This window comes from Myxocyprinus asiaticus, chromosome 22, assembly GCF_019703515.2.
Source record: "Myxocyprinus asiaticus isolate MX2 ecotype Aquarium Trade chromosome 22, UBuf_Myxa_2, whole genome shotgun sequence".
Classification (NCBI taxonomy): Eukaryota; Metazoa; Chordata; class Actinopteri; order Cypriniformes; family Catostomidae; genus Myxocyprinus; species Myxocyprinus asiaticus.
Genome location: NC_059365.1, coordinates 1,746,682 through 1,765,000, shown reverse-complemented (window position 1 = coordinate 1,765,000; position 18,319 = coordinate 1,746,682). Strand labels below are relative to the sequence as shown.

The following is an 18,319-nucleotide window of genomic DNA, read 5'->3' as shown; positions in this document are numbered from 1 at the left end:
GATGAAGGTTCATTGAGATGAACACTGAACGTCTACAGTGAATTATGATTGGATAAGACTTCTTCAAAGCTGTTTCTCTCATTGGTGGAGTTATAATATAAAAGCGTCTTATAAAATTAATTACCTTTTGGACACCTGTGTCAGATATGAGGTGGGTGAACGTTGGTCAGTGTTGATTTTCTTTGCTCACCTTGTTTGGTGCAGGCGCCCAGCAGGTTCACAATGTTCAGATGAGGCCCGAGATGACTCATGATCTTCAGTTCAGACATCAGAGCCTGTGTCTCGCTCCTCCTCGCCGTCGCTGCGGACATGAGAGATCATTCATAGTCATGAAATTACTGCCAGAATGGCTTCAATTTCTCAAATGGAGAAATATGACTCTAGACAGTGTTTTTGTGTATTTGCTGTCGTGTTTAGAGTTTTACACGTACATTTGAGCATTTTTACCGCCACTTTAGTAGATGATTGAGCACGGCCGAGACCATACGCCGTCGCCTCGACAACACGGCCAAACGCTCCAGATCCCAGTGTGCGACCTGAAAAAATACATACATTAACGTATATCCACCACCTGGACATACAAACAATTCTGATGGACATGTTATGAAATACAAATAATTCACAAACAGTGCTGGGTATTAACAGATTACATGTAATCTGATTACATTACATTTTATAATGTGCATAATCATATTGCAGTTACTTTTTATGGATTACATGATTACAATCTTGATTACATGACCAAACAAAAAATTCTACTAATTTTTAAAACAAAAATGACTTGACTTTCAAAGAGACACTGGTGAAAAATAACTGAGCAAAGAAATCTTTAAATTACAAAAATATACATTAAAACAGATTCCATATCCAATTTTAAGAAGCACTTGGAGCTTCTGAATATAAGTTTATAATATGTATAATATGTATAATATGTTTATTACATATTATAAATGTTTTACTAATGTTTAATAAAAGGAGAATTGGTACTTTTAAAAATTGATACATTTAAAATTAATGACTAGCTTTTCCTCAAAATATGCAACAAGTAATCCAAACTTAATCAGATTAAATTACCTAAAATTTGCAATCTAAAAGATTACATTACTAATTACAATTTAAGTTGTGTAATTTTTAATCAGTACTGATTACATTTCAGAAGTAATCTATACCCATCACTGTTTATAAATAAATACAAACTACTGTAGAAAAGGAAAATTCATCAATACAAACTCAAAAAAAAAAATCTGAAATAGTTTTGCATGCCATCGCAATAAATTTTCCCAACAGGGAATAGTTTTGCAAGGGAAGCAAACAATTTTTTGTTTGTGTTATAGTTTTGCATTCCCTTGCAATACATTTTGTGTTCCCTCGTAATAGTTTGCGTTCCCTCGCAATACATTTTGCGTTCCTTCGCAATAGTTTCACGTTCCCTCGCGATATTTTGTGTTCCTTTGCAATAGTTTGCGTTCCCTCGCAATAGTTTCGCATTCCCTCACAATAGTTTTGAGTTCCCTCTCAATATTTTGCGTTCCCTCGCAATAGTTTTGCGTTACCTCGAAATAGTTTTGCATTCCCTCTCAATAGTTTTGCATTCTCTCGCAACAGTTTTGCGTTCCCTCTCAATAGTTTTGCATTCTCTCGCAACAGTTTTGCGTTCCCTCTCAACAGTTTTGCATTCTCTCGCAACAGTTTTGCGTTCCCTCGCAATAGTTTTGCGTTCCCGCAAAATAGTTTTGCGTTCCCTCTTAATATTTTGTGTTCCTTCAAAATAGTTTTGCGTTCCCTCTCAACAGTTTTGCATTCTCTCGCAACAGTTTTGCGTTCCCTCGAAATAGTTTTGCGTTCCCTCGAAATAGTTTTGCATTCCCTCTCAATATTTTGTGTTCCTTCGAAATAGTTTTGCGTTCCCTCTCAATAGTTTTGCGTTACCTCTCAATAGTTTTGCGTTACCTCGAAATAGTTTTGCTTTCCCTCGCAATATTTTTGCGTTCCCTCACAATAATTTTGCTTTCCCTCTCAATAGTTTGTGTTCCCTCGTAATAGTTTTGTGTGTTCTCGAAATAGTTTTGCATTCCTTCTCAATAGTTTGTGTTTGTGTTCTCTCGCAATACATTTTGCATTCCCTCGCAATAGTTTGCGCTCCCTCGCAATAGTTTCACGTTCCCTCGCAATAGTTTTGCGTTCCTTCACAATAGTTTGGCGTTACCTCGCAATAGTTTGCGTTCCCTCGCAATAGTTTTGCGTTCCCTCGCTAAAGTTTCACGTTCCCTTGCAATAGTTTTGCATTCCCTCGCAATAGTTTCGCGTTCCCTCGCAATAGTTTGGCGTTACCTCGCAATAGTTTGCGTTCCCTCACAATAGTTTGCCGTTACCTCGCAATAGTTAGCGTTCCCTCGCAATAGATTCACATTCTCTCGCAATAGTTTTGCGTTCCCTCGCAATAGTTTGCATTCCCTCGCAATAGTTTTGTGTTACCTCGCAATAGTTTTGCGTTCCCTCGCAATAGTTTCGCGTTCTCTCGCAATAGTTTCGCGTTCTCTCACAATAGTTTGCGTTTCCTCGCAATAGATTACGCTCCCTCGCAAATACCCAGTGTTGAGCAAGCTACTCAAAAAATTTAGCTAGCTAAGCTACCAAGTGCTCAACAGAAAAATTAGTCAAGCTAAGCTAAAAGCTACACTTCAGAGAAAGTAGCAAGTTACACTACAAGTTACATGCCAAATGTAGCTTGCTACATTTAAGCTACTTCATTTTTTTTCAACCGCAGATGCATTGAGCCCAGTGCTTATTATGCCTACCCTTTTTACCTCTCTAGTTTCATATTATCTCTTTAAATATTTCCATTTACTGTCCTATTCACAATTCATAAGAAAAATATAAAGAAAAAAACAAGAGCAAGATGGCTATATAACATTTATAATTTCAACTTCATCCTAACAAATAAATTATTTGAACCAAACTTAACAAAATGATATAATAACAAACACATTTACATAATTCAATGTTCCTTTCAACACATTCTTTCATACTTTTTAAACACCTCGATTTTAAACATTCTCTTAAATTTATTAATTGTTTTACACAAATTTCTTTCATTTTTAAGCTTAAAACCTACAGTGGTATTTGTAGTAAAACCATAATAACCCCAGAATTATGGATAATATAATGGATAAATTATGATTACTGTAGTAAAACCATGGTTAATTTATTGTGAGTGCATGCAAACTATTTCAGAAAAAAAAAAAAACTCATGCCCTGTCCTCGAACTTCTGGACAAGGTTTTGTCTAGACAATTTTTTGCTCCATAAAAAAAATTGTCGAGACAAAACATTGTCCAGATGTTTCGAAAATAGTTGCTAAAGTATTCCTGCAGTAAAAGTGTCAGAATAGCATGTCCTGTTCTCACCCAGCACCAGACTGTCTCGTGACATCTCCCAGGTGAGGTCATAGGGCAGGTGAATGGGGTCAACATAGATGTACTCGTGTCCGTCCAAACTGACCGATTCAATCACCTTCCATCTGATCTCATACCGCGGCTTCTGCTCACATAACAACGTACCGTTACAGTTTATTCACATTACATATGAAGAGCTGATGATACTCATTGTAGAGACAGGAAGTGATGTCACTCACCTTCCTCCACACAGCGATAAGGATGATGATGAAGATGATGGCGATCACCACCAGCGCTAACACAGCGGCCAGGACCGCCACCTGAGAGAACAGCGCTGGACAAAACACACACGTTACACAGTTGTGTTAAAAACTGAAGGTAAAGAAGGATGTTAATGTACAGAGTCAACTGTGACTGGTTCCTGGTTGGTACATGTCAATCCAAATTCATGTCCGGCCCTACATTTGTTCTCAAAATATCCTGTTTCTATGGAAATTTGTCACAATATGGAAGTAAAATAGGTTGCGAGTGCCATTTCCTGCAATCAGGGGCGTAGTTTCAAAGGGGGATGGGGGGAGGTAAACCCCCAATAATCAAAACAAGCAAGTACAACCCCCCCAGTATTTATCCCATGATCAATGGAAACATGTAAATGCTTCACGTTGCAACCCCCCCCCCCCCAATGTTCAAGCCAAATCTACACCCTTGCCTGCAATACTGGCAGATGTTTGTGCTTTGTGTGTTTCTCACAGTTGAAACCATATTGGGTTTCAGTGATCTCGATGTATTTCACGCTACGTTCATACTGCTAAAGAAAACAGCACTGGAGGATTATGGGATTAAAACCAAAGCCATTCTGTATTTGATCTCTACTGGTGCTCTTTTATTCACCAGATACTCATTCACACGTTAACACGGGAGCTTTAAACACATTTGTTTTTCTATCTTTGAGGGGACTTTCTAGCAACTTATTCATTATGTACTTTATTTATAAAGTGATTTCCTAATTGAGAATGTCTCTGAATGTCCCCAAAGGCTGGTTTGGCCAGATATACACTACAGGTCAAAAGTTTTGAAACACTTGACTGAAATGTTTCTCATGATCTTAAAAATCTTTTGATCTGAAGGTGTATGCTTAAATGTTTGAAATTAGTTTTGTAGACAAAAATATAATTGTGACACCATATTAATTTATTTCATTATAAAACTATTTTTTTTTTTAAATTGATGACTTGGACCAAACAATAAAGAAAAGCAGTCAATAAGTGTCCAACATAGATGGGAACTCCTTCAGTACTGTTTAAAAAGCATCTCAGGGTGATACCTCAAGAAGTTGGTTGAGAAAATGTCAAGAGTACATGTCTGCAAATTCTAGACAAAGGGTGACTACTTTGAAGATGCTCAAATATAACACAGTTTTGATTTATTTTGGATTTTGTTTAGTCACAACATAATTCCCATAGTTCCATTTATGTTATTCCATAGTTTTGATGACTTTACTATTATTCAAAAATGTGAAAAAAATATTACAATAAAGATTTCTATAGTTAATTGCACTCACTGTTGTTGACAAGTCTGATGTCTCTGGCTCGGGCTCCTCTCTCATTCTTCGCCTCACAGCGGATGGTGAGCAACTGCGGTCGCAGGAGAATCACCTGACTGTGCACCTGGTGAATCTTGCGTGTGTTGTTATATGTGACATTAGTGTGAATACTGACACTCTCTAGATCCTCCACTAGAGGGCTCCACACTGCACTTCTGTTACTGCATCTGATGAGAGGACACATGACAACACTTACTGCACACTGTGAAGTACATACTGTGTCTGTGTACTATACTACTTTTAAACACTATTTGAAACAGTATGCAATGATAAACACTTCAAACAGTAATATATTACATTGTTGTCACATGACCTCATTATGTTGCATGTTTTATTTAGCGAGTAGTATCCAGTTAACTCAATGCTACATTCAGATATTTTGACATTTTTAAAAAAAGGCATGTTTTGTTCACATCAAATGGAGTAACCCCCCCAAAAAAGTATTGATATTTGTAACAAAAAATGTTTTACATATTCTTTTTTTTTAAATTTTTTTTTTTATGTATACGCTTTGTGCACTCAAAAACTGTAATTAAACATTAATTGAAATGTCAAGTTTTGGGCCCACAACTCAAATGATTAAACGTTACTTGAAATGTCAAGTTTCAGGCCCAAAACTCAAATGATTAAACATTACTTGAAATGTCAAGTTTTGGGCCTACAACTCAAATGATTAAACATTACTTGAAATGTCAAGTTTTGGGCCCACAACTCAAATGATTAAACATTACTTGAAATGTCAAGTTTTGAGCCTACAACTCAAATGATTAAACATTACTTGAAATGTCAAGTTTTGGGCCCACAACTCAAATGATTAAACGTTACTTGAAATGTCAAGTTTTGGGCCCACAACTCAAATGATTAAACGTTACTTGAAATGTCAAGTTTTGGGCCCACAACTCAAATGATTAAACGTTACTTGAAATGTCAAGTTTCGGGCCCAAAACTCAAATGATTAAACGTTACTTGAAATGTCAAGTTTCGGGCCCACAACTCAAATGATTAAACGTTACTTGAAATGTCAAGTTTTGGGCCCACAACTCAAATGATTAAACATTACTTGAAATGTCAAGTTTTGGGCCTACAACTCAAATGATTAAACATTACTTGAAATGTCAAGTTTTGGGCCCACAACTCAAATGATTAAACGTTACTTGAAATGTCAAGTTTTGGGCCTACAACTCAAATGATTAAACATTACTTGAAATGTCAAGTTTTGGGCCCGCAACTCAAATGATTAAACATTACTTGAAATGTCAAGTTTTGGGCCCACAACTCAAATGATTAAACGTTACTTGAAATGTCAAGTTTCGGGCCCAAAACTCAAATGATTAAACATTACTTGAAATGTCAAGTTTTGGGCCCACAACTCAAATGATTAAACGTTACTTGAAATGTCAAGTTTCGGGCCCAAAACTCAAATGATTAAACATTACTTGAAATGTCAAGTTTTGGGCCTACAACTCAAATGATTAAACATTACTTGAAATGTCAAGTTTTGGGCCCACAACTCAAATGATTAAACGTTACTTGAAATGTCAAGTTTTGGGCCCGCAACTCAAATGATTAAACATTACTTGAAATGTCAAGTTTCAGGCCCAAAACTCAAATGATTAAACGTTACTTGAAATGTCAAATTTCGGGCCCAAAACTCAAATGATTAAACATTACTTGAAATGTCAAGTTTTGGGCCTACAACCCAAATGATTAAACGTTACTTGAAATGTCAAGTTTCGGGCCCACAACTCAAATGATTAAATGTTACTTGAAATGTCAAGTTTTGGGCCCACAACTCAAATGATTAAACATTACTTGAAATGTCAAGTTTTGGGCCCACAACTCAAATGATTAAACGTTACTTGAAATGTCAAGTTTCAGGCCCAAAACTCAAATGATTAAACGTTACTTGAAATGTCAAGTTTCGGGCCCAAAACTCAAATGATTAAACATTACTTGAAATGTCAAGTTTTGGGCCTACAACTCAAATGATTAAACGTTACTTGAAATGTCAAGTTTTGGGCCCACAACTCAAATGATTAAACATTACTTGAAATGTCAAGTTTTGGGCCCACAACTCAAATGATTAAACGTTACTTGAAATGTCAAGTTTTGGGCCCACAACTCAAATATGTGTTCCTTGAGCTTATTTTTCCTAAAAAATCAACTTGCATCTAGTTACCTTAACATAAATAATTAAGTACATTCTATATGATCACCAAGTTAAGGGAACTAAATTACACAAGTTTTGGAAATGCTATGACTCCATTCAGTTGAGTCAAGTCAACAGAAGTGAACTCCACTCGCGTTAATGGCTGTTAGAGCATATATGCTTTGCATTATTCATTCAGCAGTATTTGTGAGCAGCTCTTTGTTGTTTTCATAATCATATGCACAGTGTTTATGTGATGTACAGACCGTGATGGACAGAATCTTTCTAATCGACTGTTTACCCTTTTTACGCTAATGCGTGTGTTTATTTAGTGCTTTTTCAGAGTGCTGTGCAAAGTCATTATCTACATATTTACTCATCTCAGAAACAGCTCTTTTGAAATATTTATGAAAGTCATTATAGGGGAATTTTTTTTTTAAAATGTTGGCTGATAATCTAGTGCGTTTATCATTTAAAGAGTGAGTCAACAGCATCTCACATACATCAATCTTTTTGTCTTTGTATGTGTCTCTTTAATTTAATGACATAATAAACAAAATCTGATGATCATGTTAGTCAGCTTCATTCGAGAATGTTCCAAAAAGCATCTTACGTGCTTCAATTTGGCCGTCTTGTACAAAGAGTTTACATGATTAATGTCACTAATGTCACTTGCTTAAATCTGATTAGTGGCCTACATTAAAAAAAATATATATATATTTTAACCTGTTTTTAAGATTTACACATTTTAATTTCATAACAAAATTCCATCAAATAATCTTCAAATTTTTTTTTTTTTACTATTTATTCATTTAATTTGATTAAATATGATACAATTTGATGGAAATTTGTTATGAAATTTAAATGCGTAAAAGTTCAAAATAATATTTGCTAAAATATTTGGAAAAATATGAAATAAAAATCTAAAATATTTGAAAATTTGGAGATCTAAAGTTTTATTTTTAATTTTACGTCATAATATTACATCCAAAATGTATATTTATATTTGTATATTATATTATATTACATGATATTATATTTTATATTAAAAGTATTTAATATTTGTAAATGATTTAATATAAAATATTAAAGTTCTCATTTGGATTATAGGAAAATATGATATGCTAAATACTGTGGGGTGAATTGTAAAAAGTTTTACGCGTGGTATCTAATGTATGTATATTTTATTCAATAACCACTCGCAATCAGTGCTGAAATAGAGTATTTAAAATAAGGTGCACGTCTCCTTTCTATATGAATTACAGGAAACACAATAACTGTTCTGATGATTTAAGATAAATATTTGTTTGTATCGATGATGATGAAGATGAAGGTGTGGTATTACTTAGGCATGCCATCACAGCTAAACCAGTGAATGCTGGGAGATGGCACGCCCTCCGCCGCACAGGTGACCGCGTGTTTCTTCCCGGGCAGGTGATGATCCGAGAGTTCAGTTATCTGAGGAGGAACTAAAGAGACAGGAAATGACATCAGCCAACATCATGAACACAAACTAAACCTGAATTAATGAAGAAGTTTGAAGGTAATTATTTGTTTGTAATTCGCTGGCCGACACATACATGATTGTCACAAAGAGATGTTAAATAAAACAGTAAAATATATTAAATAAAAAAAATTATTTCATGACCAGTTTCACAGAAATCCAGTAGCTGGTATAATTATTCAATGAAAAAGCAGCATGGGTGTCTGTTTACAGGAAATGAGGGCGGTGTGTAAATAGATGTCAAACTGTCTCACCTTTCACCTCTAGGTCAAAGGTCATCTCTTTAATGTCATCTTCATTTTGGACGCTGACGGTGTAAAGTCCCATCTGCTCCAGACGAATCCTGACTAGAGTCAACGTGCTGACAAACCTGCAACAGATCCAGAGGAAATGTCTAGAACAACATCCTGTCGAGAGGATTAATGTTGTTTTATGAATGTTCTGAGTTGATTAGATTTGATTACCGGGTCTCGTGTGTCTGCCTCATGTTGTGTCCGCCGATAACGGTTCCGTCTTTAGTCCAGCGTACGGAGGGTTTGGGATACGCCTCGGTCTCCACCTTCAGCTTCACAGTTTCTCCGAGCTGTGCGGAGATGTTCTGGTCCAGATGTGGATGTAGGACCACAAAACCTCTCTCTGTAGATGGACACATCAAAATATTTTGATACTGCATTATCTCTCTCTCTCCAGGGCCATTAAAACACTTTAAAATTAGATATTGATTGATTGATTGATTGATTGACTGATTGGGCACTAAAGTTAAACTTCTACAGAAAAGTCAAGACTCTGAGTGGACTTTGAGGATCCTTTGTTACTAAAGATTACAAAAATAACTATTCACTGTTATGAATACAATGTTATGAATGTTTTGTGAAAATATAAATCATGAAAAAATCAAACTCTGCCACCACAATGACACAGAGAGAGAGAGAGAGAGAGAGAGAGAGAGAGAATTTTGCTTGCTCATCTTCTTATACAGTATATTACTTATTTTATATCCCATAAGTTTCCCTCAGTTTCAAAACTGATAAATCATAATGTTAATGCATACAGATGCTCAAAGCACTTTTCACTGCAGTCACTATGTCCTCTGTGTCAAGACAAACTGCTGATGTGTGTGTATTATACTATGCTGCTGCTGTGTGTGTATGTGTGTGTGTGTGTGTGTGCTGCTGACATTTTAACAACGATCTGCATTGATCTATAGTCAGTTCATGTGACTCTGAACACTAGCGAAAGTGTTGATGAAGCTACTTTGAAACTGTAATAAGTTATTTATAATTTAAAGTAGTTCTACTACAGGCTAGCTACACTTAAAGGGACAGTTCACCCAAAAATGAAAATTCTCTCATCATTTACTCACCCTCATGCCATCCCAGATGTGTGACTTACTATCATCTGCTGAACACAAATGAAGATTTTTAGAAAGAATATCTCATATATGTTGGCCCATACAATGCAAGAGAATGGTGATCAGAACTTTGAAGCTCCAAAAATCACATAAAGGCAGCACCCTAATCCTAACTCCAGTGGTTTAATCCATGTCTTCAGAAGTGATATGATAGGTGTGGGTGAGAAACAGACCAATATTTAAGTCCTTTTTTACTATAAATTATCCTCCCTTCCCAGTAGGTGGCGATATGCAAGAAGAAAGTGAATCGCCAAGAACAAAATAAGAAGAATTTGAAAGTGAAAGTGGAGATTTATAGTCAAAAAATACTTAAATATTGATCTGTTTCTCACCCACACCTATCATATCATTTCTGAAGTCATGGATTAAACCACTGGAGTAGTATGGATTACTGTTATGCTGATTTTAATCTGCTTTTTGGATTTTAAAAGTTCTGGCCACCATTCACTTGGATTGTATGGACTTACAGAGCTGAGATATTCTTTCTAAAAATCTTCATTTGTGTTCAGCAGAAGAAAGAAAGTCATACACATCTGGGATGGCATGAGGGTGAGTAAATGATGAGAACATTTTCATTTTTGGGTGAACTGTCCCTTTAATAGCCACAATACAAGTTATTAAAAGTTAGCTAATCAAAAGTAGCTACATTACTTCAGTGTAACATCTTTTTAAAATATCTATCTATCTATCAGATGACATCATTTAAAGTTGCACTTTAACATAGCTTATTTGTTTGTGTCATCTTGGACTTACACTGACACCTAGTGGCTTGGATGCAGCATCATTCAAAATCAATAGTTTTAAACGTTCAGATGCCACTGTAGAAATGTACTATTCAGAGTCAGCCATGATTACTTTAATCAATGAGTGAAAGTATCCAATAACAGGACGGTTACTGAGATAAAGTGAGAAGTATTCGACAGGTCATGTGATTCTTACATGGTCTTTTTTAGTGAGGAAAAAAAATACTGGGTGCCCCATTAATCAGAGGTGTATTAATATCTCAATTAGGGTGATGGTGACATCATTAAACATGTACAGATAAATATGCACTAAATACAGCAAAAACTAGTATACACACTTATGTAAAAAACAAAGTATTGAGTAGCAGCATACTTTCCAACACTAGATATAAAAGAGAAGACCTTTAACAAGAGCGTGTTTGATTATTACCTTGTGTTTTGTCACACTAGCTCAGTTCTTCTTGGATAAAGTAGTTTTGGAAACAGCTGAACTACTGTTGCAATACTTTTAAATAGTTCCTCGCCAACATTGCTTAGCATGCAGCTCTGTGGTTTCACAGTGTTCAACATAAACATACTTCTCTCACCTCAGCAGAATGTGTGCATTCAAATGCACCGCTGCCTCATATTGACGGCATCTAAATATCACGGCCAGTTTTCCATCGGAATGACTGAGGGCTTGTTTTAAAGTGACGGATGTTGGTTTAATTTGGGTTTGCATCAAAGTGCTGTTGAAAAGATACCACAAACATTCTATAGCTTTCACATATGAAGGCTGCTCTTCATCTACAGTAAAGCCCCGTTCACACCGCTGTCGCTAGTCTCTGTACTGTAATATGTCGCTAGTGGGCTATCCAAGTTATGTTACTTTAACATTATTGGTGGACTGCATGCCGACAGTAGCGCTGGGATTTCTCTATTCGAATCCGATCCCATATCGGTTAATATGGGTATTTTTCAGTTAGAATGTCCATTTTAATCACATGTAAAAGACAGCTAATGCTGTTAATTATACAAGGGGCCTTCTAACACGGTACATTACGAAAATATGAATTCAAAATATATATATTTTAATCATTTTTCATAATTTTGGTCACATTAACACTTTTTAAAAATGTACAAATCCATGTTTTCAGTCAATTAGTATTTTAGTATATTGCATATATATATATTTTTTGACGATTATTGTTTAATGCATAATTTATACTATTTAAAAGTATTTACATTGATTTGTAGAACACTTGCTAAAAACCGGCACTGTCTCTTTAAGAAAACCGGCAGTTCTGTAAATAGCATCTGTTAATGAGCGCATGTTAACGAGAAAGGACTCAAATGACTCCTTTACCTCATCTGTGCTATTTGTGATTATTTTTGATCAACAGCTGACTGTATAGAACAAAAAGGACCTTAAGAGAGACATTATTCAGTGACAAATGATTGCGTGGATCTCGTCTTTGGACGCACATTACACATTCTAATCAAACTTTTACTCTCAATATTCAGTTAAAGTATGTTCGGCTTCTTCGTCAATTTACTACTCAATAACTGGTGAGTGAAATCTAAACATTTACCAGACAGTGGCTAATCACAGACATTTTTAGTAGTATAGCATGAAATTTCGTCTGCAAATATGCGTTTATTAGTTTTTGTGCGTTCCGGATCGGATTGCGCTGGGTTGGCCGCGTTGCCTTTTTAAAGTACACTTTTGACCACGAGCGAATATGAACACGTTCGTAGCATATGCACTACAACTGCTTCATGCACACGATGATGCACACAGACGAGGACTGTCAGCTTGTCGAGAAAATCTGGGCCGGGCATGTCCAGTTTCTCAACAGTTTCTCAACTTTGTCATGTCGCTCGCCATGCCCACATCTTGTCGCCAATGGTCACTGTCACCGGAAGTTGTTCTGCTCTTGTTCAAAATGAATGAGATTGTGTCTCTTTGTCGCTGGCGGTGTGAGGGTGGCTTGGTTTATATAAGAGCTTTAAAATGTAACCCTACATCTTTCCAATATGGGTGACATGTTTTCAGGTTTACTGATGCCTTCTGAGAGCAGAACTTCTGATAGCATAAATAAATAATATAATTTTATGGTTATGTATTTAGGGGACAAGCACCAAAGGTGTGTATGCACCTATTGTATCTGTTAGTGTTCTTCTTATTATTATTCCACTCTTAAAATCAATAGCTGCCCATAGAACCTTACATAGGAAAGTTATTTGGCACACTGATAGAGGACACTCTGACATGTAACTGACCCAAATTTTGGCTCTTTAGCTCAAATCCTCAAGCCCCAACAACTGTTCAAATGTGAAGATGCATTTTGGCCTAAAACTTTTGAACCGTAAGGCCCACTAGATTTTCCTGCACTTTGAATCTACAGGGGGAAAAAAGTATTTTTCATACTCCTCCTAGCCATACATCATTTGAATTTTTTATCTAGAAATTTGCAGTGTATTATCTAGGGATACTCTTTACAAAAAGTTATGAAAAGTTTTTTGATAGGCCAAACCGTTCTCGTGTAATGCATAAACAAATTATATGGCAAGATGTCAAAAAGGATCTGAGGCTGTATCTCATGAACGCTTTGGCGTATTGACATGAAACTTCATATGTGTCACTGTGACCAAGCCCTGACAATACCATATCAATTTTGAGACAGCGCCATCTATTGGTCAAGAATTATAAGCACTTGTATTACATTATATTTTTAAAAGAGCAATTTGACTGTAGTTTAACTACTTAAAATTACGAGAAGGAGTTTCAAAGTAGATTCCCCAACACTGCTCATTAAAAAAAAAAAATAATAATTCTGCTTATTTCTGCTGTGTATTCTGTACACTTTTTTATAGGCTGACACTGCTGTGCAATTATTTGAATGAGTTTGCTGCACCGGTCTATTATTGTGGTATCAGATAAACACATCTTCAAAACAAAATAAACTGTGATTGGTCATTTTAAAGGTTGGTCAAACAGGTTTTCTTGACAGTTCTTGGTCAGAGCGGTCCAGACTTTATACTGATAGTCAAAACTCTGGAATTTGCAGCTCTTACCGAGTACGGTGATGTTGATACTTGCTGAAGATCTCTGGTCTAGTACACCCTCGTGGACATGACAAACATACTCTCCAGAGCTGGCCAGCGTGACGGCCGTGATGTTGAGGCAGGACCGCATGCTCATGGAAGACAGCATGTCTGTCAAAGGCTCAATGTTCTCCATCTGAAGGTCAGAAGTTTTGAGTTAGTAAAGGTCACATCTGCATTTCATACTGACAAACCAGCTCAAATAAGTTCAAGCATGATTTGGAACATGGCTAACCAGTTTAACCAGATTCACACCGGCACTGGCAAAATGGCCTACCAGGTCAATCTTGATCCCACCAGTAGTCCAGCAGACCAAAAACATAAACTAGCTTGGAGCAGTTAGTGACTAGCCTCAATCAGCTAGAAACCATGTAAAACCAGCAACCATCAGAAGTTGGTTTTCACTGAATTTGTCAGTAGGAAAAATACTGCAATATAAAAAAAGAACTTGGGAACAAAGAAGGTTTGCTCAGCCTGGCCAAGTTGGTGTTTAGATGGTTAGGCTGGCAGCCAGCTAGTATTCCAGCCTAACTTGATGACAAGTGCCCAAAACCCTTCTAAAACTATCTAAATCTGACATTTGGAAACCATCTTGATACCTTTTAGGGTGGTTTATACTGGTTTTAGGTAGAAAGATTACTTATCTTTAACCCCCCCCACCCCTCCCCCCCAAAAAAGCAAAAACAAAAAACAAACTCAAAACCAAACCAAAAGACCCCCCAAAAAACAAAAAAACAAAAAAACACAACCCAAACCAAAAGACCCAAAACAAAACAAAAATCCCAAAACAAAACAAAAAACACACATAAAATCCAAAACAAAAAAACTGACAAAAAAACAAAACAAAACAAAACAAAAAACACCAAACAAAAACCCAAAAACAAAACAAAAGACCCAACAAAAAACAAAACAAAAAACCCCAAAACAAAACAAAAACAAACAAAAAACCCAAACCAGAACACCCAAAAAATCCCAAAACAAAAGACCCCCCCCCCCCCAAAAAAAAAAACCTGAACAGCTGGCCAACGCCTAAATCCTTTCTGAAACTAGCGTAATAAACCAGCCTAGCCAACCTGGCCTGGGCCTCATTTCCCAAAAGCATCGTAAGTCTTAGTAGATCGTTGAATCCATCTTACGATTTATCTTAATTTTGCGGCACGTTTCCCAAAAGCATCATAACTTAAGCAGTACTTGAAAATGCTCATAGATTTACGAGTGCTCTGGACTGGAGTAATCGTACAGCGCAAAGAGCTTCGTAAGCACATACCTGCAGGACAAACGCAAAATTACACCTATAGCTACACTTTATGCTAAAACTTAAATATCAGGATACCTATGTATTATTTATTTTTATTTTAACAGACAAGTATAATAATAGTAATAATAATAATAATAATAATAATAATAATAACAACTAAATGCATGAAATAGTTGCATAAAAGAGTATATATGGATGAATAGATTAATTAGTAAACAAATAAAGTTATTTGTGTGGACTAGTTGGTAACAGCAAATTGGTGGCATGACTGATGTAGACAACTGTATAAATTAAAATCAGAGAGAGAAGAAAAAAGTCAATAACTGCATGCAAATCGTCAGTACAGGCTCATGATCCTTGTATCCTCTTCCTATCTGACAACCGAAGGTGCTCTTGCCAGCACTACAAGTTGTGTCGCACCGCACATGCAGCATTGCTGTCACCGTTATCAGTATTGGGAGTAAAGACCAGACCTCCGCTTTATTGGTGATGGTGAATGTCCCTAAAGCGCATCTTCTAAACGTCTCCTTATTTTGCACTGCGTGATAACATGGTGAACCTTGTAATATTCAATGAATGCTTGTAATTAGCAGGATCATACACATGCAGGGCCTCCACTGTCTTCACTAATCCTGGAATCTTTCGTATCGAGAGCAATTTGTGAAAACGAAATATTACACATGCACACATGAATATTGTGTAAAACAAGATCGTTCTGCACAAAATTATTGTAAAATATCATAGATAATTAGGTCGAATATTTCAGAGAATATTTGAAAACAAATATTAGCGAAGTAAATTACAAATGATTGTAAAGTTACGCACAAATATAATGAAGTCCAAATGACGAGCAGCACTATACAGTCACATTTCAGCACTGTCACACGGACAGCGACTCTCTTAAGTAGCACTTAAAGCACGTCCTCGCTCATTCATGTTATGTGTAGTTTTGGGATTAGTACGTAAGCGCTTAGCTCTCTTAACCACTAAGATCAATCATTATTGGGAAATGAGGCCCTGGTTGAGAGACCAGCTAACCACACTTTTAAGATGGTTTAAGCTGTTTTTTTATTTTTTTATTCAGGCATAAATATCAAATGTTTCACTCCTTCAGACCACTCTTCCCATGTTTTTTGATTTAGCATTTAATAAAAACACATGTTCCTTATGAAGACACATCTTGAGGTCGTTTCGACATTAGGAGAGTCTCACGGGAACTCTCAGCACTCGAACCAGAAATCTCTGAAAACAAAGAATTGTATTTTCAGCCCACACTCACGTCTTTGTTGGGAAAGTCCCAAGTGAAGAAGACGAGCTCCACGCCGTGAACGGTGCAGTTAACGTCCAACGACTCGCCCTGTTTCAGGATGGTTTTGGAGGCGTTGATGTAGGGGTCCAGCGCCTCGGGAGCTGAAGCCATGTGTGCGAGAAATAGAACAAAATGACTATTGTTTTATATAAAACAAATCATCTGATGTGATGATAACGCTAGACGATTAGCAATGACACAGATGTGCAACATATGGAGCTCTGTGAAAATTGAACAGTCCTCAAAATCAGGGGTTTTTAAACTGGGGTCAGAGGAACATTTCTGAGAAAAAAGTAAAAAACAATAAATAAAAATACACATTTACTGAACTTGACATTATTACAGGTTCATTCTGAAATCATGAGATTAGTCATGATTATTTTATTCTATTGACAGCCATAGTTTTTTAACCTTAAAAAAATGAAAACAAATATCATAGATGGTTATTATTTATTTCTAAGTGTTCATCTCTCTTTTGCAGCGTACACACTTTTTAAGAATAGTTTGTATTTGTGTTGTATCTTCATAGGGATTTTCTTTGTCACTGTCACCTATAGCTGTTCACTGAGGGTTGTAAGGGTTGTAATAAATGTATTATTACTACAGTATAACAATGGGTAGAAAAAAGATGCACAGTCAACGTGATACAAAGTAAAACATTTCAAGATATATTTTAATTATTTATTTTATCTTTAGTACAAAGCCAGTTATTCAATTTCACAACCAAAATATTATGCTTATTTTTCTCACACAATATAAATTGGTCTTTACAATTGAAAATATATAGCTATTTTTCTATTTTAGGAAGGGGGTACCTTGCATCATTTTTGGGGGGTCTTTGTAAGCATTGTATGATTGTAAGTGTTGTCCTTAAAGTTCATAATATTTGAGCATTAGAAAATCTGGGTTTAAAGGAATGGAACGGACTACAATGGAAGTCAATAGGCCGAATATGTAAATGTTAAAATACTCACTGTTTCAAAAGTATAGACATAAGATGTAAACAATATGTGTGTTATGTATATAATTTTCTGTGATAAAATCACTTACTAACCACATCTGTGGAAAGTTATATCCTAGTTAAATACAAACATACAGAGGATGCTGAAGACGTAGAAGGTTATCGACTCTTTCTCCACCCCGTTCAGTTCTCCTTTGCATTTATATGTTCTGTCCTCCAGGGCGGCGGTGTAGCCCACGCTGGGGTTGTACGAGCCCTCCACCGGCATCTCACTGTCTTTCTCGTACAGGGTGACATTTATCTGTGGGTCCGTCACCAGACACGGGATTGTGCCTTCCTCTCGTGTCTTAGTCACCATCATGTGTTCATTTTCAAGAAACCACACCTCAGGATCTGACAGAGACAGAATGAATGAACGGATCGTTTCTTCCATACAATGAAGATTCAAATTTTTTATGTTCCATGGAAGTTTGGGAACAACAGATGTTCTTACCAGGCACAAACACAGCCACCTCTCTGGTCACGTTTGTGGCGTTCTCCAAGCACACATACACACCCGTGTGTTTCCACGTCACGTTCTCTAAGCTCAGAACACTGGAGGTGGGACTGTGCATCTGGGTGTGGAAAAGTGGGATGTTCTCATCCCGTTTGAAGCGCCAGGTGACGTTACTCCAGCCGGAGCAGGTGATGCTGAGGGAGGAGTTTGTGTCGAGGATGACTTCTGGAATGCTGGGATTGAGTTCCAGACCAGAACTTCCCACACAGAGAAGAACTACACCAGAAGAAATAAATGATAAACCTTAGGTTAGATTTGCTTTAGAAAATACTTTTAAATCAACTAGTTTGCAAACACAGATTTAAGGGTTTCCTTCAGTGGACATGTTGGAGTGGACGCTTTCT

At 36.4% G+C, this 18,319-nt stretch overlaps 1 protein-coding gene across 1 annotated transcript in view; it reads right to left on the bottom strand.

The window, feature by feature from the left end:
- pdgfrb (platelet-derived growth factor receptor, beta polypeptide) overlaps window positions 1–18,319 on the bottom strand; it is a 68,592-nt gene that overhangs the window by 15,804 nt on the left and 34,469 nt on the right. The window contains exons 5-16 of the mRNA XM_051650515.1: window positions 17,913–18,191; window positions 17,555–17,812; window positions 16,429–16,559; window positions 13,862–14,027; window positions 9,115–9,286; window positions 8,905–9,020; window positions 8,492–8,615; window positions 4,956–5,164; window positions 3,634–3,728; window positions 3,407–3,539; window positions 432–536; window positions 191–301 (exon numbers count right to left, since the gene is read on the bottom strand). Coding sequence (XP_051506475.1) covers window positions 191–301; window positions 432–536; window positions 3,407–3,539; window positions 3,634–3,728; window positions 4,956–5,164; window positions 8,492–8,615; window positions 8,905–9,020; window positions 9,115–9,286; window positions 13,862–14,027; window positions 16,429–16,559; window positions 17,555–17,812; window positions 17,913–18,191 — 1,899 coding nt within the window. The remainder of the gene's footprint in view (window positions 1–190; window positions 302–431; window positions 537–3,406; window positions 3,540–3,633; window positions 3,729–4,955; window positions 5,165–8,491; window positions 8,616–8,904; window positions 9,021–9,114; window positions 9,287–13,861; window positions 14,028–16,428; window positions 16,560–17,554; window positions 17,813–17,912; window positions 18,192–18,319) is intronic.